General features: G+C 39.3%; 1 protein-coding gene across 4 annotated transcripts in view; it reads left to right on the top strand.

Moving 5' to 3' along the window:
- The window catches only part of pdcd4b (programmed cell death 4b), a 48,329-nt gene that overhangs the window by 208 nt on the left and 23,173 nt on the right, over nt 1–24,948 (top strand). Inside the window, exons 1-4 of one of the 4 annotated variants that reach the window (XM_043713097.2) lie at nt 114–322; nt 5,834–6,130; nt 11,503–11,597; nt 12,912–13,025. In XM_043713097.2, the coding sequence (XP_043569032.1) occupies nt 5,857–6,130; nt 11,503–11,597; nt 12,912–13,025 (483 nt within the window). In that variant the 5' untranslated portion in view covers nt 114–322; nt 5,834–5,856. Of the gene's footprint in view, nt 1–113; nt 323–1,694; nt 1,815–3,432; nt 3,456–5,833; nt 6,131–11,502; nt 11,598–12,911; nt 13,026–24,948 lie in introns of those variants that run through there. The other 3 variants (XM_043713098.2, XM_043713099.2, XM_043713096.2) reach the window with 3 other exon arrangements.

The raw sequence follows: 24,948 nt of genomic DNA, 5'->3' as shown, positions 1-24,948 counted from the left end.
GCATGCAGGGGATTGTGTTTAAAATAATCTTATACTGCAACTGAAATTGCGATCAGTGTGTGCGAGGTGTACATCTGTTCAGGGGCTGAAGTTCATATTTTTCGTTTGCTTTAACCGGAATTGCATCTCCTCGAATAAGTTTTGTTTGTTTTAAATACCGCGTGTTGCCATTTTTCTGTACTGTACTTCCACTTAAAAGTTGTAGGGAAACATTTTGCATTGCCACGTGCTGTGATGGAGTGTTACTGTTTGGTGTATTCCCTGGTCAGTGTGTATTTGGTGATTTTTGAGAATTGAACTTTTTCACACTCTGCTTCGGAAGGTACTGTATGTTTTAACCCATTAATCGCCGCGGGGTTGCATGTGTTTGTGTAAACCCAGAACTTTGAACTTTCACGGGTTTGTAACTTTTTTCGCCACCCTGTCCATCCCAAAAAAAAACAAAATTGGCCTTTAAAGAATTAGAATGAACTTCGTGCACCACATATATCAGAAAGTTGATGGTGGTATTTGTGGGAGTGAAAGGAACCTTGTATTTGCGTTATTATATCTGTATTGAAGAAGTTTACACTTTAACAGGTACAACACTATATTACTTTAATGTAATTCAGATGGCAGTAATTGCCTTGATGGCTAGTATGGTTTTGGCTGAAGCAGTTTGTTCTGCAGAATATTGTTCTGTTTTCGAATAATACCGTGTGGCCTTTATTGCATGTTGGTATGCCTAAACTGGACTCCCTTCCAACCATGCAACGCTGTTCAATAATGCATGGTAATTTTAGCTCAATTTCTGAAGGCAGAGTGGAATTTGCAACTATCTGAACCAAGTTGTTATGTAATTGAGATTCTATTGTTTAATAAAATTTTATTTTAATACGTTTACAACAACATTGATGTGATTGGATGAAACAGATCATATGATGCATTCATATGCTCACGGTTCTTGTTTCCCAGCAGATGTAGCAACTCTATTTTGTCTGTCACTGCTGAATAAATGATGGGACTGAGTGGGGTTGAAGGATTGATCTTCTAGTCACTTAAAATGGGGGACTCAAAGCTAGTTTAATTCATATTCTGTGACAGAGGGTCGTGTCTCTGCCAGGTTTTCATACTTCACCATGCGTTGCCAGTCTGCTCGCCTGAATCAAGCCCAGTTTCCTCCAGTTAAACACTGGAAATTTCAAGACTGTAATCTTCCATTTTTAATGCTTCCCAACTTCATACTTTGGTACAGTCAGATCTGGAGGAACTAATGCTTTGCACCAAGTTCCATTTGTTCATTTCATTTTTCCAACATTTATATATTGTCCTGTAGTCCCTAAAGACCTCTGGAAAAAAATCTCTCAATTCTTAAATTCTTATGTGATGTCATCCCCATTACCTCTAACTTCTTCTACCCTTACCGCCCTTCACAAAACATTACATTTGTCATGAACATGTCTTGGCAGCTGATCCTTTGACGCTAAATAATGGATTTTCCTTCTTGAATCTTTTTTGTTTCTGCCTTCACCACCCTCTCCTTTGCACTCCTCAAAACTTATCTCTGACCAAGCTTTTTGTTACCTCATCTAATATTGACTTTTCTCTTTTTATCCTTTCATTGGATGTGAACTTCACTGGCTATGCCAGCATCTGTTGCCCATCCCTAATTCCCGTTGAAGGAGCTGCATTCTCGAGTCGCTGTAGTATGTGGTGTTCAGGTACACGCAGTGATGTTAGAGAAGGAAGTTCCACGATTTTACCCCAGTGAATACATGTAAATGGTGATGAATTTCCAAGTCACAATGGTGTATGCCTCGGAGGGAAACATGCAGGTAATGATCAGTGGTGCTCCTGTGCATTTTTTGTCCTTGACCTCTATTACCTAGAAGGAAGCAGATTTGCAAGGAGCTGTCACAGGTACCTGTGAGAGTCGTTTTGGTGTATCTTTAGATGATCCATGCTGTTGCTACTGTGTGTGTTAGTGGTTGGGGTAGTGAATGTTTATGGTGGTCTTTGTTAATTTTTGTCTGAATAGGCTTCTGCATAACACTTTGTCAAAGCTATTTATGCAAAAGCAGCCTGTCTCGTTTGAAGGAAATTTTGAAACTTGCCCAAAAGTAAGCTGACTTTATTTTTTTTTTAAGAAATCTCTTGACATTTACCTCTGGTAAAGGTATATCCATATCTATTTTTGAAGAATTAGCTTTATGATCTATTTCACTTTGCGTGCTCAAATTACTCCAGAAAATAACCTAACCAGGCTGTGTGTCTCAGATATATGAAAACTTGGAGGAGTAGATCATTTGTCCCTATAAGTCAGCTATGTCATTTGACATGGCGGCTGATCATCCAACTCAGTCCTTCTTCCTGCTTTTTCCCTATTCTTTGATCCCTTTATCCCTAAGAAAGGTATAGAACTCCTTCGTGGAAAAACAATTCAACATTTTGGCCTCAACTGCTTTTGTGGCAGAGAATTCCATGGGCTCACCACTCTCTGGGTGAGGGAATCTCTATTCATTTAAATAGCCTACCCTATATTCTTGAACTATGACCCTGGTTCTGGGCTCCCTGGTTATCGGAAATATCCTTCCTGCATTTACCATGTATAGTCCAGTTAGAATTTTGAACACAACTTTGATCATTTTGTTTATTAACTTCAGCAGTTATTCAGCCTGATGTTTTTCTGTTCCCTCATTGATAGGCTTAGTGATTTCCATGCCAATTAATTCCAACAATACACTGTTTAACTTGGCGTGTTTTTCTTCTGTCTCTGGCATTCCAATTGGAACCAATGTTTTCCTATTTCAGACTGCTGTTGCAGCAACTGGCACATGCTCCTGCCTATCTACTGTGTCTAAAGGGTTCAGTGAGATAAGCTTCAAAACCATTCTCATAAGGTTGTGCTGAATGAATTCTCAAAATGGTGGTGATTTTTCATGTTAGCTTTTTGTGTTGATTTAGTAGCAATAGTGTTGTTAGCATACAAATTCACCTAGTTCCTGTGTCTTGTTTGGCCATTAAGCTGAGTAATAGTCCACTCTACTGTAAAATTAGTCAACTTTTTTAAGCTTCAGCTTTTTAAATAAATGAACTGTTTAAATTAATGCTGTTCCTCCAGTAGTGTTTTGAGTTTACAAAAGTCTGTTTTTTTGGATATGTGCCTCAACATCATTGAAACAATTAAACATCCTTTTTGGCCTCGTTCCCAATGTGCTGAGTTGGAGTTACAGTTCTGAGTGATTTGTCTCATGGCAAGAAGCATCAACTAACTAATCAATTCGGCCACAACAGTCAAACATAATTCGACCCTATTAAAGAAATTTGTCTAACAGGAAGTACGTCTATGGTTGTTATCATTGAGGTATTGAAGCCAGTTATCTTCATTCCTGCACATGTAATTCAGTAACTGAGATGATAGTCTTCCTCCTGAAAACAAGGCTGAGATCACGGACTCACTATGGAATTTTGTGGATGTAAGTTTTTCATCCTTTGTTAAAGGAGACAGAGTTTTGTTCATTATCAGTTTTTTTGGGCTTAATGTGGTCCAACCTTTTCTCTCTATAACTTCCATTACCAACTTAGCACGAGGAATTTCCGTCTGTCACCTTTCAGATAAAATATTGAAAGTCAAACCTTAGTTAATCCATGCTGGAGAGGTTTACAGATTTGTCGTTTGTTCATGATTGGCAATACTTGAATTCACATGCAAGTTCTCCATAAATGTGAAAATTCAAGTCTCCAGTCATCAATTTTAATGCATCTGAAATGTGAAATTTCGAGCTGTGCACAAACGTGCAGATAGTTTGCTCAACTTTAATTCAGTGGAGTGCGTGTTTCAATGAGAAATTAAATTCACTAACTTGTAGTTATCCCACATATCAGAGAAAATGCTTTGTTTCTGGCAGTGCTAGCTATCTTAATATTTTCCTTCTTTTTGCATGTTTTTCACCTGTAATAATTTTCTTCCTCCTCCCCATGCACAACACGAAAAGTATTCCTGGTTGCTGTGCTGTCCCTCCTGAAACCCATAAGTTCAGCTGAGGCTGAACTCCGTGTTCATGTGTGTGAATTTGCAACTTAATAAAATTTAATAATTAACTGGTGTTGTAGCATTTTAATTGAGTGAAAAGTTGTTGGGATGTATTCTTTTAAATACAATGCTTGTACAAATTATGGGAGGTCTGACCTTAGATTACCAGCTTAAGAGTGTAATAAAGCTTTACTGCTATAATTAAGAATGGTCCGTTAGTGATTGTGATGGTGTTTCCTCTGTACAGGGAGACACCTGAAAATTGTTAAATAGCACAATATCCAGTGATTTAATAGCTCTCTATAATTACTATTATTGCTAAAACTATGAAGCAGGCTTGCTGTGAGGGTCTGGTGAAAGTAGGTAGTGGTGAACCTTTGATTGTGTCATTGAGGTATGCTCATCCTGAGGTTGAATTGAGCAGATAAATCTGTGCATAGTTTTGTTGGTTGGAACCAATTCATAGATGCCATGGTCACATGTCATATTTCCATCTTGCATCGTCAGTTATAAGGTTTTAATTGGGAAAGGAATGGCAAAAGCTAAAACTCGAGTTTAGAATGCTTCTAAAATTGTATAGAGTGAGACTAGACCACGTAGGTGGGTCGAGTTAGCACTAGAATTTTGAAATCTTGATGGAGGCAAGAGTAACAGATAAGTTCCATTGTAAATGTTGTTTGAGGGATGAATGAGTAGACGATTGATTTTTGATTTCAACTCTGTGCATAGAGATGGAAAATGGGAATTATTTGAACATGGTACCATTATATTGAAGGGAGTTCAACAATCTCCTGGTGGAGAAGCTACAAGTGAAAAAGAGCCTACCTATCGGACATCTTTTTTACATGCATGCCTAGATTTTATTAAATGTGTAAATGTTTGTAATTCATTGCTAATGGAGGTGCCTCAAGGGAAAGAAACAATATGATATAGAGAAGATTTCTGACGTGTACTACGTAAAGCTGTCAAATAATTATTCTAAACCGTTTACTCTTCTTAGGAAAGGTATGTATTAACAAGTGAAGTCACCATAATCCCAAAGGACTGTAGGGCTATGCTCTCATTAGAGCGAGACAGAGCCGACTGGTGGTGCGTTTAACCTGAGGTCACCACTCTTCCGGTGAAGGTGAGGTTGAGAAAGTGGGATCTTCGTTGTAACCTCAGCCGATGGCAGGACACACTTTTTTGGCATTGCTGTGCATCGCAAACAAGCCTTCCATCCAACTCAGCCAATCAACTCCCAGGAACTTAGGATAGGAAACATCCAAATTGCTCTCCAAAGCATAATCAGAGTGGATGATGACTAATTGCTTCATAAGGAGTATGTTTAAAAGGAGAGAGAGAGATAGAATAAGAACAAACAGAGTTTATACTACACTTGCATTGTATTTAATGGCAGTGTGTGCTGAGGGCAAGTTTTGTTGTCGAGAGTATCATTGTGTATATGTCCTAAGAGTTTGATATTTTTAATAAAAACAAATCTCCCCTCTAAAACATGGTTTGCATGATCTTTTTTTTCTTATTGGAGGTGTTTTGTGGTTTTTCTTTTAGACAGAAGACTAGATGAATAGCTTGGAATTTAGTTTTGTAGACTGTGTGAGATGTAACTCAGGAGCTAGGCATGCTGTAGCCAGTTGAAGTCAGATGGATCATTTGCTGTGTTAAGACTACCATTGTCACAGATCTTGCAGGTGAAAGTATCAACTGCCAATGGTGTTAGTTGGTTGTGCTAATCTCCACCGTAAAAAGTACACTTTATATGGTACTTTTCCTAAATGTTGAACATCATTGTTGACTTAATGGCTCAACTTGCTGTTTCAGAACTTGACAACAGTACTAGTAACATGTTGTCTGGAGATGAAGATCAAACACAAGCCATTATGCTACCAAATGAAATCAATGGGAATTGGACATCACGTGAGACATCCATTCATGAAGCTCGACTCAAGGCTAAAGCCAAAAGACGTTTGAGGAAGAACTCTTCTCGGGATTCTGGACGAGGAGATTCCCTCAGTGATAATGGGGAGAGTAGTCGGAATGTTGTTCCCACTAGCCCGAAAGGAAAAATGTTGGACAGGAAGTCACGGATGGGAAAAGGAAGAGGACTGCCCAAGAAAGGCAAGTACTTGAGGTTTTATTTTGGAAGTGATTAGCATTCAAGGATGCACTTTCTAAACAAAGGAGTACTTTCTATACATTTTGAGGAGGAAGACGTGGGTGGAGTGCTGAGGTAAAGTCTTGCAATATATTTTTTAAGCAGGAAAACGTCAGGCCACTAAGCTCTATGGCATCCTTTCATACTGATGTATCTTGCAGGCCGCATTCTATTGTTGTTTGCTTCAGTGGGCTTTCATTAGTAACAATATTCAAAGCTCTGTTATCCTGATTATGCGTGACTTCCTTTCTTGGTCTTTAACTTGTAATCCTGTAGCATTTGAAATCATCTTCATGGTGAACAAATTGTCTGTATTATCATTTGTTTCTTTGGTATGAGATTCTCCTCAATCTTTTTTTATTTAGTATGTTAACTTTTTTTCAATAGCACTATCTCAATACCTGTCTCCTGCTTCCAGCCTACCCATGTAGTGCACTCCTTTTCCATGACCATGCACTCCCTATAGCCATAAACACAATTTAAGAATAGCCATGATGTTGGACTGAGGTGTACAAAGTTAAAAATCTCTCAACACCAGGTTATAATCCAACAGGTTTATTCTGAAGCACTAGCTTTCAGGGCGCTGTTCCTTCTAACTTTGTCCGCCCCTATCTAACTCTGGCTCCTCCACATCATGACTTCTTACAATGTTCCCCTTATCCAGATCCCAAGATCCATCTCTGCAGTCCACGTGTGAATCAATCTCCTTCAATATTCTCAAATCCAGTGCCACTCTATCAATTTCCCTCTGCTCATCTAAAAGGTCCCATGATGGCCATGCTTATTCTGAAATTTAAAAATCACACCACACCAGGTTTATTTGGAAGCACTAGCTTTCGGAGTGCTGCTCCTTCATCAGGTAGCTGTGGAGCAGGATCATAGGACACAGAATTTAGAGCAAAAGATTACAGTGTCATGCAACTGATGTGATATATTGAACAAATCTAGATTGTTAAGTCTTTCATCTTTTAGAATGGGTTGCAGGTTTTAGTTCATTTGTATGTAAATCCCCAAACTAATTTTACGTCACATTCTTGAGATAACTTAAGGTTTTATAAGAAAAGGTGACATTTCAGCTCAGGCACTGTATTAAAGATGAGGTCAGAGTCTATCTGTACCCCAATCTTGAGCCAGATTAATTCTATTTCCAAAGTAGGAATTTATAAAACATTACATGGGTTGACTGCTTGCAGGTTGTGTGCTTTTTGAGCAAAATCGAATGTATCTGCAAATGCAAATTCACCCCATTGCCTTGTATATGTGTGTGTGTGTGTATATGTATTCGGAACCCATGAGGATGGCCTCAAGCAGGACCTTGGGTTTATGTCACACTACAGGTGACCCGACTATGCTATACACACACACTCACACGCGCTGTTACATATTCCCAAACTCACGCAGGCCCTCATATATACACACTCTCTCATACACACATACACCCCCCACACTTACACCCATGTGCACACCCTCTCACAGGCTTATACTCCATCACACTCATGCACACACTTTACCAAGCATGTGCACACGCGAACGCACACTCTCTCATGTGCACTCTATGTGCTCTCACTCTCTTCATGTCATATTTTATACATTCCAATTTTGGAAATAGAGTCAGTCTAACTCAAGATTGGGATACAGACAGACTCTAACCTCGCACCTTTAATGCATTGTTTGAGCTGAAATGTCACCTTTTGTTATAAAATCTGAAGCTATCTCGAATGTGACTTGAAAGAAGTTCTGGGATTTGCATGTTAATGAACCAAAACCTGCAACCCATTCTAAAAGATGAAAGGTTTAACAAATACCTCTAGATTTGTTCAATATATCGTATCAGTCGCATGACACTGTAATCTTTTGCTTACAATCCTGCTCCACAGCTACCTGATGAAGGAACAGCACTCTGAAAACTACTGCTTCCAAATAAACCTGTTGGACTACAACCTGGTGTTGTGATTTTATTTTTAACATTTGAAAGAAGTGACAGTCATGGGTTAATGACAAAATCTTTTAGTACAATTGAATACATTGGATTCCTTATTCAGTTTATTTTGGATGAGCTTCTGGTTGATCCTTTTATGGATACTGTCTCTACCAGCCACAAAATGGCTGGCCAAAGCTGATGTCATTGCTATGTCTTAGCAGGAATTGTATTTCCAGGAAATTGTGCAATTCAGTATTTTGATTCAGCTGGTAGGAAACAGCAATTTGCTTTTGTAGATAGCCTAGGTTAGTAATTCCCTGCATTCTGGATCAATGGTTCTGGAAGAGCACAGCAGTTCAGGCAGCATCCGAAGAGCTTCAGCAAAATCGACGTTTCGGGCAAAAGCCCTTCATCAGGAATATTCCTGATGAAGGGCTTTTGCCCAAAACGTCGATTTTGCTGAAGCTCCTCAGATGCTGCCTGAACTGCTGTGCTCTTCCAGCACCATTGATCCAGAATCTGGTTTCCAGCATCTGCAGTCATTGTTTTTACCTTAGTAATTCCCTGCAGAACAGGAGTTTGTTCATTAATTAGATAAAGGTTTAATATTAAAAAAATGTGTTCTGGCTGAATGAGAAACAGGATTTTAGGGAGAAAATGTCTAAGGTTGGGGGCTATACTTTGATTTGATTTGCTTCCATTACACAGGAAATCTAACTAATTTCAATGTCCGTTATGTTACAGAATCATTTGAGCACAAGCCTATTTCATTTGCCATGCCTGCAACAATTCTTCAAATGAACAATACACTAAGTGCTATTTATAGAGTCAGAGAAGATGTACAGAATGGAAACAGACCTTTCAGTCCTACTCGTCCATGCCAACCAGATATCCTAAATTAATCTAGTCCCATTTGCCAGCACTTGGCCCATTTCCCTCTGAACTCTTCATATACCCATCTAGATGCTTTTTAAATGTTGTAATTGTACCAGCCTTCACCACTTCCTCTGGCAGCTCATTCTGTACATGCACCACCCTCTACGAGAAAAAGTTGACCCTCAGGTCCCTTTTAAATCTTTCCCCTCAACCTATGCCCTCTAGTTTGTGAAAAGATCTTGTCTATTTATCCTATCCATGCCCCTCATTATTTTATAAATCTTTTACGAGTTCACCCCTCAGTCTCCAACACTCCAGGCAAAACAGCCTCAGCCTCTCTATATTGCTCAAAACTTCCAACCCTGGTAACCTCAAATCTTTTCTGAATCCTTTCAAGTTTCACAATGTCCTTTCAATAGGGAGACCAGAATCTCATTATCTCCATAATTCAGAACATTTTTCCTTTTGAGATTCTGATCCAATTCCAGTTGAATGCCTCAATTGGACCTGTCTCAACTATACTCTGATGCAATGTGTCTCAGATCTTAACCACTTGAAAATGTACTTTCTTGTGTCTCCATGTTTCTTTGGGCCTGTTAAATGCATGCCACTTGTTCTCAAATTAGTATATGTGGAAGCTTGTGATATTTGACAGATTTACTTTCATTGTGTTGCATTGTAGTTTTACCCTGTTACCAGCACTCAGTGGTAGCTGGTGAAAGCTTTCTACTGGCCTGTCAATCCCACTTCTGCCTTTCACTCAATTTGGTTTTAGTTCCAACAGTGATCCTGGGCCCTCTGGTGCATCCATTGCTTCCAACTGCTGTCATTCTTGCTGGCATTGTTGGCATGATGTTCTCTGATTGGCGGATGTCTTAACAGTCAGGGCTTGCACCACCAGGTCCCCTCGTAGGGAATGCCTAACAATGGACAATCCATAGAACTGTCCAGGTTTAATTGCCAATTCTGTGATCATTGAGAGAGACCACTGTTGACATGACCAAATCCTAACCCAGGAAGAGCTTTGCTTTCAGAAGTGGTGCATGTGCCACTCCCTCCTTGTAAATGCTTTACAGCATCTTATTTAACCTTTCAAAGTATCTGCAGCATAAACAAGTAAATCTAAATGGGCTGTTAGCTATGTTGTAATTTGATAGTAACAGATGTGGGTACATTTTATTATGGATATATTTTTTCCATTTGGTAACATTTATTAAAGGAATGGTTGGTTCCATGAGAGAAATGCTTATAGTCTGGAGTCAAAACCAATTCAAAAAAGAAACTGGGCAGTAGGTATTGAGACTGGGGAATGGAATACCCTAACTTTTTTGCCCCTGTTATCCACATCAAGTGCAATGTGAGTTAAATACAGGCTAATAACTATCTTCTCTGCCTGAGCCCTGAACTGGAATCTTGATCGAAACCTTAGTGACATCTGAATCATTTTAAATCATCTCATCAGTGTACCTTTTGTGTGATTATGGGTCATTTTGTTGTGAATTTTAAATCAGTGTGGAGCTTTGCTGAAACAGCTGTATATTTGCTAAGATTGTGGATAGGGATTATGGGTACAGTGAATGTGGAGAAGGTTAGCAGGGGAAGGGCTAAAATGTTGAGATTAAGTTACTGTATATTCAATTGTGTTTGCCTAAATGGAGGGCTCATAATATGTGAATGGAAGCAAGATTCATCATGGGGGTATTTTGATGTTTAGTGCAGCTTGCACTGAAAGGTGGAATTAATGATGGGTGCATTCTACAATTTTTAATTCACTAACTTGTAGATCTTGACTTTAATTATTGAGAAGCGCATATTGTAGTTGGATAGATGGAGAATTTTATGGAAATACACTTTTCGGATGTTCTTTACGAGTTACTGCAACTATCTGAAAAATTCAGTTGTTTTCTTCATTCAAGAAGATCATAGAAATTTAAAGTTATCAAGCTGTACCAGCCAGTAAAGAAAGATAATAGCAAATCTTGTGGAATGCTTGAATGTTGTATGTTTTAAAATCATATAAATAATTCCTGTAGTGTTTAAATTCTACAGAGTTAAGGTTTATCTTTTTGCTGTAGCTATTTTTGCAGGAACCATATTAGTACAGTCCATGTACTAACTGAGCATGAGTTAGGAATAAAGCATCTTTATTGCTGGGTCTCTGCATTGTAAATTTTGTCGAGCTTTTGCTTAGTTATCCTGCCAATAAATTTATCTTGCCTTTATGTATAAAAAGGAAAAGCCAGAGTGCACAGTTTTTGAAACAAATTGCAAATTAATTTTCAGTGACAGCATCTTGAAATTAGAGCTGGTTGTACTATTAAAATGCAACTGGAATTAAAGAGACTGGTCAGATTGGGTAGCAGTTACTATAATTTGTGGTGTAAATTCAGTCACTGCCTGGGTCAGAATAATTCTGATTAGAATCCATTTTAAACTGTGCTTCTGAAAGCTAACTTTTTTATTACAAGAATGTAATTACATATTTTGCCTTTTTTATTTTTCACTTTATTTTATTTAACATTCAAATTCTGTTGGTAGGTGGAGCAGGCGGGAAGGGTGTTTGGGGGACACCTGGTGAGGTGTATGATTTGGAGGAAGTGGATGTCAGAGATCCCAATTATGATGAAGATCAGGTGAGTGAATTTTAAGCATCAGATACATAAATTTTTCAAACTTTGGTTGTTCATGGTTTAACCTGTAGTTAGTTCTATTTCTTCCCCCTTATTTTTCAAACTTGTGTTCCTTTTTTTAAGCAATTAAAACTATTTTGCAGGATAAAATATTTTCTATGACTTGTGAGATGGAAATGGGAATCACCAAGTTTATCCATGCTTCTTGTCTTGGGAGGTGGTTAATGTTAACTTGTTATTCCCATAGTAGTTCTTGGAATGTGATGATGATGATGGCTCTCCAGAAACTGGTAGAGTTTAGAATTGAAGTTGGTTCTTCATACTAAATGTGACCACTTTGCTTAATCTATCCTTCCACTAGCACAACTCCCAACCTTCTCCAACAAAACTGGATAAATGTAGTTCCTAGACTGCAGTGAAATAATTAATCTCAGCCATTAGTGGTGATGGCACTGTAATAAATCTCCTGTCCTATAACTGAAGATTGACTGAGGTACTGATCCAAAGTGATTTTTCCAGAAGTTGAACAAAAGGAATATTGGTGCTTGTATGTCTTTAATATCTTGTGCTGTTTTCAGTGAATTGCTTTATAGTGAGGTCACAGTTTCTGTGGATGAATCATTTTGTAGGTTGTAAGCTCCTATGAAATGCGAGAGATGCACATTCACTTGTTGGAGGTATTGATTGAGAGGAGTATTGACTAGAAAACGAGAGAGCTGAAAATGTGTTGCTGGAAAAGTGCAGCAGGTCAGGCAGCATCCAAGGAACAGGAGAATCGACGTTTCGGGCATCATGCCTGAAACGTCGATTCTCCTGTTCCTTGAATGCTGCCTGACCTGCTGCGCTTTTCCAGCAACACATTTTCAGCTCTGATCTCCAGCATTTGCAGTCCTCACCTTTCTCCTAGAAAACGAGAGAGCTTACTTTTTGAATAGGGCTATGACTTCTTTACCTCCAAGGCCAGTAAGACTATGTTTAAGGACAGGCTTGTTTTTGTTTACACATGATTAATAATACTCAATGCATGTAACCGAAATTAACACACAAGTGAAACATTTTAAAGCTAGCTAACTCGCTCATCATTGAGCTTTACTGCCTTAAGGAGATGGTGAGGAGATGAAACCTAACTATCATATGTTTAAAGCAATGTGTTCTGTTCTGTATTAATTTGTACCATGTCTATTTCTCTTTAATCAGCAGATCATCACATGGCTCTCTCATGTCACCAGGGTGCCAATTATTTCAAATTGAAAAGTTTGTTTCTATTTACAGCACCATTGGATAACAAGGTTTTAGTTCTGTTGTAAATTTCAACAGGAGAATTGCGTGTATGAAACAGTGGTACTTCCCTTAGATGAAGGGGTCTTTCAGAAAACTGTGACTCCAATTGTGCAAGAATACTTTGAACATGGAGACACTAATGAAGTTCTGGTATGTATGTAATACTTGATTTTAATATAAAAATGATATCAACCATTTTAAATTATTAAAGTTAACTTCTTAAACAATTGTGTTTTTTTAAGAGGATGATTTTTAAAGTGAAAAGGTCTACAACTTGTAGATGTTTGATCCTTTTTAGAAAGGAAGTCATGATAGGGTTATTGGGTAGAAGCTTAGAGAAATTTGATCATTATTTAATTTGCTTACGCCAAGGTGCATTTCACTATCTGCTCATCTGAATCAACTTACTGTTGCTGCTTTTTGTCAACCAGTGAAATGTGTTATGTGTTTATACAGTTTTTGAAGTTTAGTTGTTATCTGCCTAATATTTCTTCAGAATTTGTGACAGAGATTGTTAATCTGTTGTTAATGCAGAAAGCCATTTAATTAAATGTTTCATAGTGTTTCACAATTTCACAAATAATTATTATATAATGACTAACCAATTGGAAACAATAATTGCATGTTTAAGGCATTGGTCTGTGTGAAGGGAATAAGATTTAACCACCAAAAGAGAGTCCAGTGAATCTCACTATTGAATAAATCAGATCCTGGAATTAAATATCTCGATAGATCATAGCTTGTTTTTAAAATTAACATACAGTCCTTTCACTGAAACAGAAGGTTGCAGGCTGTGTTATAACAACAAAACATTTATACAAAGAAAAATAAAACAAACCAAGCAATGGATGGGTTGGACCGAAGGATCTGTTTCCATGCTGTACATCTTTATGACTCTGACTCTGACTCTATTCACATGTAAGAGTTTGAAACACAAGACAAAACAAAATCTCATCTACTTCCAAAGATGATCACTTTTGCAATTAATCAGAATCCAGGGAAGGTTTCCTTCTGATCCAGTCTGTATATTTGACATAACTGTTTCTTCTCCATTTCGACCTGTGAAACATAGAGTCCTTTTCCTTGAAGTGCTCACAACTGAGAGCTTAAACTTGCTCAACTTTGAATAATTCAGTGTTCTAACCACTGGTCTGGGAGTACTGACAAAATGCAACTCTTACTCTGTGGTAACTTGATCCCTTAACTGCTCTGAACAATCTCTTTTTTTTAGGCGAGATGATATCCATCTGACTTTGGTCAGTTCTACTTTCAAATGAACCCAAAAGCTTTTTAACAATTTTTTTTTTAAAAACTTGGTCATCTTTAATTCTGCAAAAGCTAAGGGTTCTGTATTTTCTCACTCCTGTTGTAACTCCCCACAATACAAACAACCTTTAATAAACACTCCAGGGATCCTTGCAGTCACCTGCTGCCTTTGACACACCGATTTTTAAAATCATGGCTCTGAAAACACTGATCTAATTATTTTTAAATCCCTTCAAAAATACACACTAGTTCCCAACTCTTAAATGTTTATTATGATATATGGATCACAGCTGGCTCTTTTCACTGCCTGCGTTAATCAAAAAAAATTGCTGATGCTGGAAATCAGAAACAAAAACAGGAATTGCTGGAACAACTCAACATCTGGGACGAGAAAGCAGAGTTAACATTACAGAACAGAAAGGTCACTGGATCTGAAACATTAATTCTGCTTTCTCTCCAGATGATGCCAGACCTGCTGAATTTTTCAACAGTTCCTGTTTTAGTTTCTGATTTCCAGCATCTGCAGTTCTTTATCTTTATGCTTAATGCAGGCAGTGAAAAGAGCCAGCTGTGATTAAATGGGTGTAATTTATATATAGTAATGATCATTTTAAGAGTTGGATGCTAGTTTGATTTTCTGAATTGGATTTTTGTCAGTGCCTGCATTGTTCAGTGTCTAATAGTGTTTCTCAAGAATGTTCCTCAAATGTTTGTGGACTGCTCCAAAATGCAAGTTAATGATGTGCCACTTCATGGCTGAGGCATTTTGAGAGAACAGGTCTTCTGCACCACCTGTCAGTCATACAGCAAGACCAATACGCTGCTATGTGTTATGAGTTGTCCTGAATCTGAGCAACAATTATATAGTAACATGCGCAAGACTCATGTTACCTTTTACAACATGCAACAAGGTTAGATTTTCAACATTTGTAGGCCAGAAACAGAGGAATTAGCTTTACGTGGAACCCAGCAAGACACTAATGCTGTCCAGCTTGGAATCAGCACTTTGTTGGTGTTTCATTGAAAACCGAGCCGTGTTTTACATTCATTGAGAGTTTTTTGTGGTAACAAGTGAATGTGAGTGCGATCAGGCAAGTTGGTGGGCCACTCTTTTTTGCCTTGGGGCTTGCAGATGGAAAAAAGTTTGACTACTGGTTTAGTCACTTGTAGATGGTTTTCCATCTTCTGAAATTGTATATATGATCTAAAGGCTCTAAGTTAAAATGTGCTACTGTATGTATTCATGGGTATGACACTACAGGTATTTCATGCATATGCTGACATGGCTAACTTGTGGAGTTTAGTCTTTAAATCCTTACAATTTCAAGGAGACTCAATGCATTTCATGTGATCTGACCTTGAATTGCAATTGTGTGATATACTTCTAAGTTTGAAGTGGTATTATGGCCGACAGGCTTTCACAGTCACATGCTGTTAGTGTTTGTTGCACAAGATGCTATAACGTGACTTGGGATTCCAAATTAAATTACTATGGTTATAGATCATAGAATAAATAGGTCAGTAAAAGCATGGATTCAGAATTAATTGATTAAAATAAAGAAGAATGTTTAATGGATGTTATTCAGACCAGAGGAAGACGAGTAGTGAAGTTCAACAGAGGTGACTTGGAATCTCTGCTTTTCCTAATTTCAAAGTTTGTGTGCACTGTGAAACTTGGAAGCATTGTGAACTTTTGAGGAGGATAGTTCAAGAGGGTAAAATGTATGGACAAGGCCAATTGAAGTTCAATACGAAAGTGCAAAGTGATTCATTTAGGTGGAAGGATATGAAAAGACAAAATAAAATAAAGAACATTTAATTCTAAATGAGATGCAGGAGCAGAAGGACCTGGGTGTGTACACGTATAAGTTGTTGAAGATGGCAGAACAAGTTAGAGAGTAGCTATTAAAGCATATGAATCTTTGGCACTATTTGATAAGTGCATAGAGTACAAGAGCAAGGAGGTTATGTTGAACTTGTACAAAATACGAGATCAGCCTTGTATTCACTCTTGGATGTTACCGAGAGATTGCCGAGAATGGTTCTAGGAATGAGGAATCAGTTAAGATGATATTGGAGAAGTTGAAACAGGGTGAAACAGCTGAGAGAGTTTCTGAGAGATATTCAAAGTCATGTAGGGTCTTGAAAGAGTAGAAAGGAGAAACTTCACACTTGTGAAGAAATTAAGCGAGACAGCAGAGATTTAAAGTAATTGGAAGAAATAAAATGACGTGAAATAATTTTTCATGCAACACATGGTTAGTGTTTGGAATGAGCCACATGAGACCCTGGTGGAGGGTCAAACATTCAAAAGGTAATCCGAATGTGCGGGGTCATGGGGAAAAGGCAGAATGGTAATAGGTGAATTGAACATTGAGGGCCAGTGTAGACTTAATGGGTTGACTAGTCTCCTTTTGTGCTTTCTAAACTGATTTTGGAGAAATTAAACAATTAAGATGCATAAAAATAAGTAAAATTACAGTAATAGCTTAAACTCTTGACAGCAGAGTAGGGTGTTTTTAACAATGATTCAGCCATTTGGATCAATGGTCGGTACAACATCGTGGGCTGAAGGGCCTGTTCTGTGCTGTACTGTTCTATTTTGTTTGGTTCTAATTTTTATTGAGGGCTACCCTGGTTCCCAAAGAACTATCCTAATCTACTTTATCACTCTGTTACAGCCTAAATGTTCCCTTTAATCTGTGAAATGTCTGGAATGCATATTATTGCTTATTTGTTACTCAATATCCCATTGACATACTGAATTTTGCATAGATGATGATTGTCTAAAGCATGTTCTTTCTGGTTCCTTAAGACTCTAATGCTATACAGAAAACAAAAGCAAAAAGCACTTTCTGGAAGTTAACTCATAATTTAGTCTTTACTTCACATTCATGCACATAGTTTAGTTACATTTGCTAGCAATTACTTTGATTTCTATTACTTTAATAGTCAGATTTTTCCAAGGATGTATAGCCTTTCACTTGTCTGAGTGAAAGAAATTTGTTTGTGGTTGGTGCAGGCGATCATCTCAGCCTCATGATATTGCTGGTGGAAGTTCCTCAGCCTACTGTCCTGGCTCAACCATCTTCAACTGCATCATCAATGATCTTCCTTAAAGTGGTGACAGTTGCAATGTTCCGTATTATTCACAACTCCTCTCATTCCAAATCTTTGTGCCTGCATGCAAGAACTGCACAATATCCAGACTTGAGCTAGAAGGTGGTGAGAAGCATTCATATCCCACAAGTGCCAAATAATGACCAATTCTACCAACAGAATTTGATCATCTTTCCTAACTGTTAAGTAACATTACTGTTGCTAAATTTTCCACCTTCAATAACCTGGAGGTGACCATTGATCAGAAACTTAACTGGTCAAGCCATATACAGTTATTTCAAAAGTAGATCAGAGACTGGGAACTCTGTAGTACCTTGAAGGTGATGGTGAGCTTGATATGTAGGTACATTGTGCATGTAGGTTTGCTCGCTGAGCTGGAAGGTTCATTTTCAGAGATGTTGTCACCATACTAGGTAACATCTTCAGTGAGCCTCTGAATGAAGCACTGATGGTGTAGCCTGTTTTCTGTTTATTTGGTTGAGTTTCCTAGGGTCGGTGACGTCATTTCCTATGGTGATGTCATTTCATGGTTTTTCTCAGGGGGTAGTAAAAATGGGATCCAAGTCAATGTGTTTGTTGATAGAGTTCCGGTTGGGAGCCATGCTTTTAGGAATTCTCATGTGTCTCTGTTTGGCTTGTCCTAGGATGGATGTGTTATTCCAATTGAAGTGGTATCCTTCCTCACCTGTATATAAGGATACTAGTGAGAGTGGATCATGTTTTGTGGCTAGTTCTCTGCCTTTTTGTCCAACGTAGTATCAGTAGTATCCTTATATACAGATGAGGAAGGACACCTTTTCGACTGGGACAACACATCCATCCTAGGACAAGCCAAACAGACACACGCACGAGAATTCCTAGAAGCATGGCATTCCAACTGGAACTCTAACAAACACATTGACTTGGATCCCATTTACCACCCCTGAGAAAAACACAAAATAACATCACCATTGGAAATTATGTCACCACAGGAAATGGCATCACCAACCCTAGGAAACCCAAACAGAGAAAGTGGGCTACACCACCAGTGCTTCATTCAGAGACTCATTGAACATATTATCTAGTATGGTGACAAAACATCTGAAAACGAACCTTCCAACTCAGCGAGTGAACCTCAACCTGAGCTACAAATCTTCTCAAAACCCGCTAATGTAGGTACATTCTAAATACAGGCGAATAAAGGGTTCCAGGATTTTGACTTAATGACATTGAAGGAACATTGATACCTTTCCAAGGCAGGATGATGTGTGGCTTGGAGGGGAACTGGCAGAAGGTGGTGTTCCCACATTTGGAAAATAGAACATCACAGCGCAGTGCAGGCCATTTGGCCCACGATGTTTTTGCCAACCTGTGAAATTAATCTGATGCCCATCTAACCTAAACAGTTCCATTATTATCCATATGTATGTCCAATGCCCATTTAAATGCCCTTAACGTCGGCTAGTCTACTACTGTTGCAGGTAGGCCGTTCCATGCCTGTACTACTGAGTGAGGAAACTACCCCTGATATCTGTCCTAAATCTACCACCCCTCAATTTAAAGCTATGACCCCTCATGTTAGCCTTCACCATGAGGAAAAAGGCTCTCACCATCCACCCTTTAATTAAGATCTATGTCTTGATTTAAGTCACCTCTGTACCTTCTTTTCTCCACTGAAAACAGTCTCCATTTCCTCAGCTTTTCCTCATAAGAACTTCCTTCCATACCAGGCAACATCCTGGTAAATCTCCTCTCCACCCTTTCCAAAGCTGCAACATCCTTCCTATAATGCGGTGACCAGAACTGTATGCAAAATTCTAGGTGCAGCCTGACCAGTGTTTTGTACAGCTGAAGAATGACCTCATTGCTCTGAAACTCAGTCCCCCTACCAATCAACGCCTATACACCATATGCCTTCTTAACAACACTATCAGAGCTGAAAATGTGTTGCTGGAAAAGAGCAGCAGGTCAGGCAGCATCCAGGGAACAGGAGAATCGACGTTTCGGGCATAAGCCCTTCTTCAGGAATGCCCAAAACGTCGATTCTCCTGTTCCCTGGATGCTGCCTGACCTGCGCTTTTCCAGCAACACATTTTCAGCTCTGATCTCCAGCATCTGCAGACCTCACTTTCTCCTAACAACACTATCAACCTGGGTGGCAACTTCCAGGGATTTATATACCAGGACACAGAGATCTCTCTCTTCTTCTACCTTGCCAAGAATGTCACCATTAGCCCTGTACTCTACCTTCCTGTTACCACTTCCAAAGCAAACTACCTCTCACTTTTCCGCATTAAACTACATTTGCCACTTGTCAGCCCAGCTCTGCATATTATCTATGTCCCTCTGTAACCCACAACATCCTTCAGCACTATCCACAACTCTGCCTACCTTAGTGTCATCTGCAAATTTACTAACCCATCTTTATACGCCCACCTTCAGATCATTTATAAAAATGACAAACCGCAGTGGCCCCAAAACAGGATGAACATTTCCTATCAACCACCACCGTCTGTCTTCTTTCAGCTAACCAATTTCTGATCCAAACCGCTACGTCACCTTCAATCCCGATACTCCTTATTTTGTGCAATATCTGCTGCTAATGTTTTTTTGGAGTGGCAGGGGTCGTGGAATTTGAAGATGCTATCATAGGAACCTTTGTGAGTTGGTGCATTACATCTTGTAGGTTGTACACACTGCACCCACTATCCAACTGTGGCGAAGAGAGTGAATGTGGAAAATAGTTAGACGGGGCACTAATCAAGCAGACTGCTGTTTTTAGAATACTGTCAAACGTTGTGTTGTTGGAGCTGAACCCATTCAGGTAAGTGGAAAGTGCTCCCGTCACATTATTGCTATGGATATAGTGGACAAGCATTGAGAGAATAAGTTGCTCGTTTTGGAATTCTTTGCCTTTCATCTGCTCTTGTAGCCACAGTAAGAATGTTGCTGGTCAGTTGAAACCTCCAGGATGTTGGCGGTAGGTAATTCGGGCAAGGTAATGCCGATGAATGTTCAGATTTTTAGATTCTGTTGTTGGGGATAGTTATTGCCTGACACTTAGAACATAGAACAATACAGCACAGAACAGGCCCTTCGGCCCACAATGTTGTGCCGAACATTTGTCCTAGCTTAAGCACCCATCCATGTACCTATCCAATTGCCGCTTAAAGGTCACCAAAGATTCTGACTCTACCACTCCCACAGGCAGCGCATTCCATGCCCCCACCACTCTCTGGGTAAAGAACCCACCCCTGACATCTCCCCTATACCTTCCACCCTTCACCTTAAATTTATGTCCCCTTGTAACACTCTGTTGTACCCGGGGAAAAAGTTTCTGACTGTCTACTCTATCTATTCCTCTGATCATCTTATAAACCTCTATCAAGTCACCCCTCATCCTTCGCCGTTCCAACGAGAAAAGGCCTAGCACTCTCAACCTATCCTCGTACGACCTATTCTCCATTCCAGGCAACATCCTGGTAAATCTTCTCTGCACCCTCTCCAAAGCTTCCACATCTTTCCTAAAGTGAGGCGACCAGAACTGCACACAGTACTCCAAATGTGGCCTAACCAAAGTCCTGTACAGTTGCAACATCATTTCACGACTCTTGAATTCAATCCCTCTGCTAATGAACGCTAATACACCATAGGCCTTCTTACAAGCTCTATCCACCTGAGTGGCAACTTTCAAAGATCTATGAACATAGACCCCAAGATCCCTCTGTTCCTCCACCTCACTAAGAACCCTACCGTTAACCCTGTATTCCGCATTCTTATTTGTCTTTCCAAAATGGACAACCTCACACTTGGCAGGGTTGAACTCCATCTGCCACTCCTCAGCCCAGCTCTGCATCATATCCAAGTCCCTTTGCAGCCGACAAGAGCCCTCCTCACTATCCACAACTCCACCAATCTTCGTATCATCTGCAAATTTACTGACCCACCCTTCGACTCCTTCATCTAAGTCATTAATAAAAATTACGAACAGCAGAGGACCCAGAACTTATCCCTGCGGAACTCCACTTGTAACTGGGCTCCAGGCTGAATATTTACCATCTACCACCATTCTCTGACTTCGACTGGATAGCCAGTTTTCTATCCAATTGGCCAAATTTCCCTCTATCCCATGCCTCCTGACTTTCCGCATCAGCCTACCATGGGGAACCTTACTAAAATCCATGTATACTACATCCACTGCTCTACCCTCATCCACATGCTTGGTCACCTCCTCAAAGAATTCAATCAGACTTGTAAGGCAAGACCTACCCTTCACAAATCCGTGCTGGCTGTCCCTAATCAAGCAGTGCCTTTCCAGATACTCATAAATCCTATCCCTCAGTATCCTTTCCATTACTTTACCTACCACCGAAGTAAGACTAACTGGCCTGTAATTCCCGGGGTTATCCCTATTCCCTTTTTTGAACAGGGGCACAACATTTGCAACTCTCCAGTCCCCTGGTACCACCCCTGTTGACAGTGAAGATGAAAAGATCATTGCCAACGGTATTGCAATTTCCTCTCTTGCTTCCCACATAATCCTAGGATATATCCCATCAGGCCCGGGGGACTTGTCTATCCTCAAGTTGTTCAAAATATCCAACACATCTTCCTTCCTAACATGTATCTCCTCTAGCTTACCAGTCCATTTCACACTCTCCTCTTCAACAATACGGTTCCTCTCACTTGTGTGGCATGACTGTTATGTGTCATGTATTTGCCCAAGCCTGAATGTTATACTGGTCTTGCTGTTTCAGTATTTGAAAAGTTGTGATTTGTGCAATCAGCAAACCTCTCCAGTTCTGATCTAACAGTGGACTCCAGTCATTAATGAGAGTCTTGGACCATGCTCTGAAAAACTCTTGCAGTGATGCCCCAAGACTGAGGAGATTGACAAATTAATGTGCATTTCAGTTATTTAGTGATAGAATTCTAATATTGTAACTAACTGTTTAATTCTTCTATTATAGTACAAGCCACTCCTTTTTATTTAAAAAAAAATGTTGATCACCACTTTGGAGATTTTCTAAGTTTTAAAAAGTGTAAATTCTTCACCTGTCTTGGCTCAAGCAAAATCTAATGTACTCTTTGGAGGGAGTAGAGCTAGTAAGTAACTTGTCACTTCTGAAGAATAAACCATTCAAAATATGCATTTGCTAGTGTGTGAAGAAACTTCACTTAGAAGTTCAATTCTAAAGGGATGGTCACAAGAATGATTTAGCTTCTAAACTTTAAATGCTTTTTCTTCAACTGGAACTTGGAGGAATGGGATTAAATATTGGTAGTTATCTTGGAATGAAGTCTAGATTCCTTTACCAAGAATCAATTGGTATTTTGCAGGTAATTGTTCTTACTCTGTGCTGTTTGAATTTGCCTAATGTTGGTGACAGGTGGCAGATTTGGCCACATTGTACCCTTTAAACTTCAATACAGGCAGTGCTTTGGATGAGTTGGAGTTTGCATCTAGTCCCATTCACAGTCACCTCTTTGCTGACCTACATAGTTATTTAGTCTGGTAGCTACTCAAATTTAGAAATGTTGTCCTCGTGTTAACATCTCTCCATTGTCTTACTCCTCCCTCTGCCAGCTCTATATTCTGTATTCTTTCAATCCTGCTTTTTTTATTTTGTACCTTCCTGATTTTCATTGCCTAGTCGCCATCATAGCCCCCAAGCTCTTGATTTACCTTCCTAAACCTTCTGTGTCTGTACCTCCTTTTTAAGATGCTCCTTAAAGCCTACTTTAACAAGCTTTTGGCCATCTGTGTTGACCGCTCTTCATGTAGCTCAGTGTTAAGTTTTGTTGATACTCCTGTAATGTGCCAGGGGACATTTTATTACATTGAAATCAAGTTGCAAATGCACACTGCTGTTGTTTACTGGAGTAAAAAAATGTATCTTCACTTGCTATTGTACACTTCACATTTTCTGGAAATTCCTGAATGCTTCACAGCCAAGTAATTAACTTGAAATGTGTTGACACTTTTGTTATCCTCTACTTTTCATACTTGTTATCTTTTACACACTCTCAACAGAATAAAGATATAATGATCTGGATGTATACTGATAATACAATACTTGATAAGTCTCTAAAGGGTAACAAAGTAAACCATAGGAACTTGACAAAGACATTTGTACAATAGTTTTATGAAGATAATTCTCTTGAACTGAAGACCAAGGCACAACAAGTATTTATAGACTTTAGGGGAAAAAAAAACAATTGATTATATTGTCTCCCTAAATGTTCATGACATGGGTATTTCTGGGTATAATGCAGAAGATGCAGGATCAGTTCATTCCAAAAAGGAAGAAAGATCCTAAGAGGAAGCAGGGGTGGCCGTGGCTGACGAGGGAAGTTAAGAAACATATAAAGTCAAAAGAGAAAAAGTATAACATGGCGAAGATGAGTGGGAAAATGGAGGACTGGGAAGCTTTTAAAGAACAACAGAGGATTACTAAGAAGGAAATACACAGAGAAAAAATGAGGTACGAAGGTAAACTGGCCAAAAATATAAAGGAAGATAGTAAAAGCTTTTTTAGGTATGTGAAAGGGGAAAAAAATGGTTAAGACTAAAATTGGGCCCTTGAAGACCGAAACGGGTGAATATATTACGGGGAACAAAGAAATGGCAGAAGAGTTGAATTGGTACTTCAGATCTGTGTTCACTGGGGAAGACACAAGCAATCTCCCTGAGGTAACAGTGGCTGAAGGACCTGAACTGAAGGGAATTTATATTTGCCAGGAATTGGTGTTGGAGAGACTGTTAGGTCTGAAGGCTGATAAGTCCCCGGGGCCTGATGGTCTACATCCCAGGGTACTGAAGGAGGTGGCGCTAGAAATTGTGGATGCATTGGTGATTATTTTCCAATGTTCTATAGATCCAGGATCAGTTCCTGCGGATTGGAGGGTGGCTAATGTTATACCACTTCTTAAGAAAGGAGGGAGAGAGAAATCCGGGAATTATAGACCAGTTAGTCTGACCTCAGTGGTGGGAAATATGCTGGAGTCAATTATAAAAGGATGAAATTATGACACATCTGGATAGCAATAACAGGATGGGTCAGAGTCAGCAAGGATTTATGAAGGGGAAATCATGCTTGACTAATCTTCTGGAATTTTTTGGGGATGTAACTCTGAAGATGGAAAAGGGAGATCCAGTGGATGTAGTGTACCTGGACTTTCAGAAAGCCTTTGATAAAGTCCCACATAGGAGGTTAGTGAGCAAACTTAGGGCGCATGGTATTGGGGGCAAAATACTGACTTGGATTGAAAATTGGTTGGCTGACATGAAACAAAGTAGTGATAAACGGCTCCCTTTTGGAATGGCAGGAGGGAATCAGTGCTGGGACCGCAGCTTTTTACAATATACATTAATGATATAGATGGTATTAAAAGTAATATTAGCAAATTTGCTGATGATACAAAGCTGGGTGGCAGGGTGAAATGTGAGGAGGATGTTAGGAGATTCCAGGGTGACCTGGACAGGCTAGGTGAGTGGTCAGATGCAGTTTAATGTGGATAAATGTGTGGTTATCCACTTTGGTGGCAAGAACAGGGAAGGCAGATTACTACCTAAATGGAATCAAGTTAGGTAAAAGGGCAGTACAACAAGATCTAGGTGTTCTTGTACACCAGTCAATGAAAGCAAGCATGCAGGTGCAGCAGGTAGTGAAGAAGGCTAATAGCATGCTGGCCTTCATAACAAGAG

The sequence above is a fragment of the Chiloscyllium plagiosum genome, unplaced genomic scaffold (genome assembly GCF_037043375.1).
Source record: "Chiloscyllium plagiosum isolate Xiang-an unplaced genomic scaffold, Cpla_swu_hap1 HiC_scaffold_22, whole genome shotgun sequence".
NCBI classification, from domain to species: Eukaryota; Metazoa; Chordata; class Chondrichthyes; order Orectolobiformes; family Hemiscylliidae; genus Chiloscyllium; species Chiloscyllium plagiosum.
This window is presented reverse-complemented; position numbering and strand designations above follow the sequence as displayed.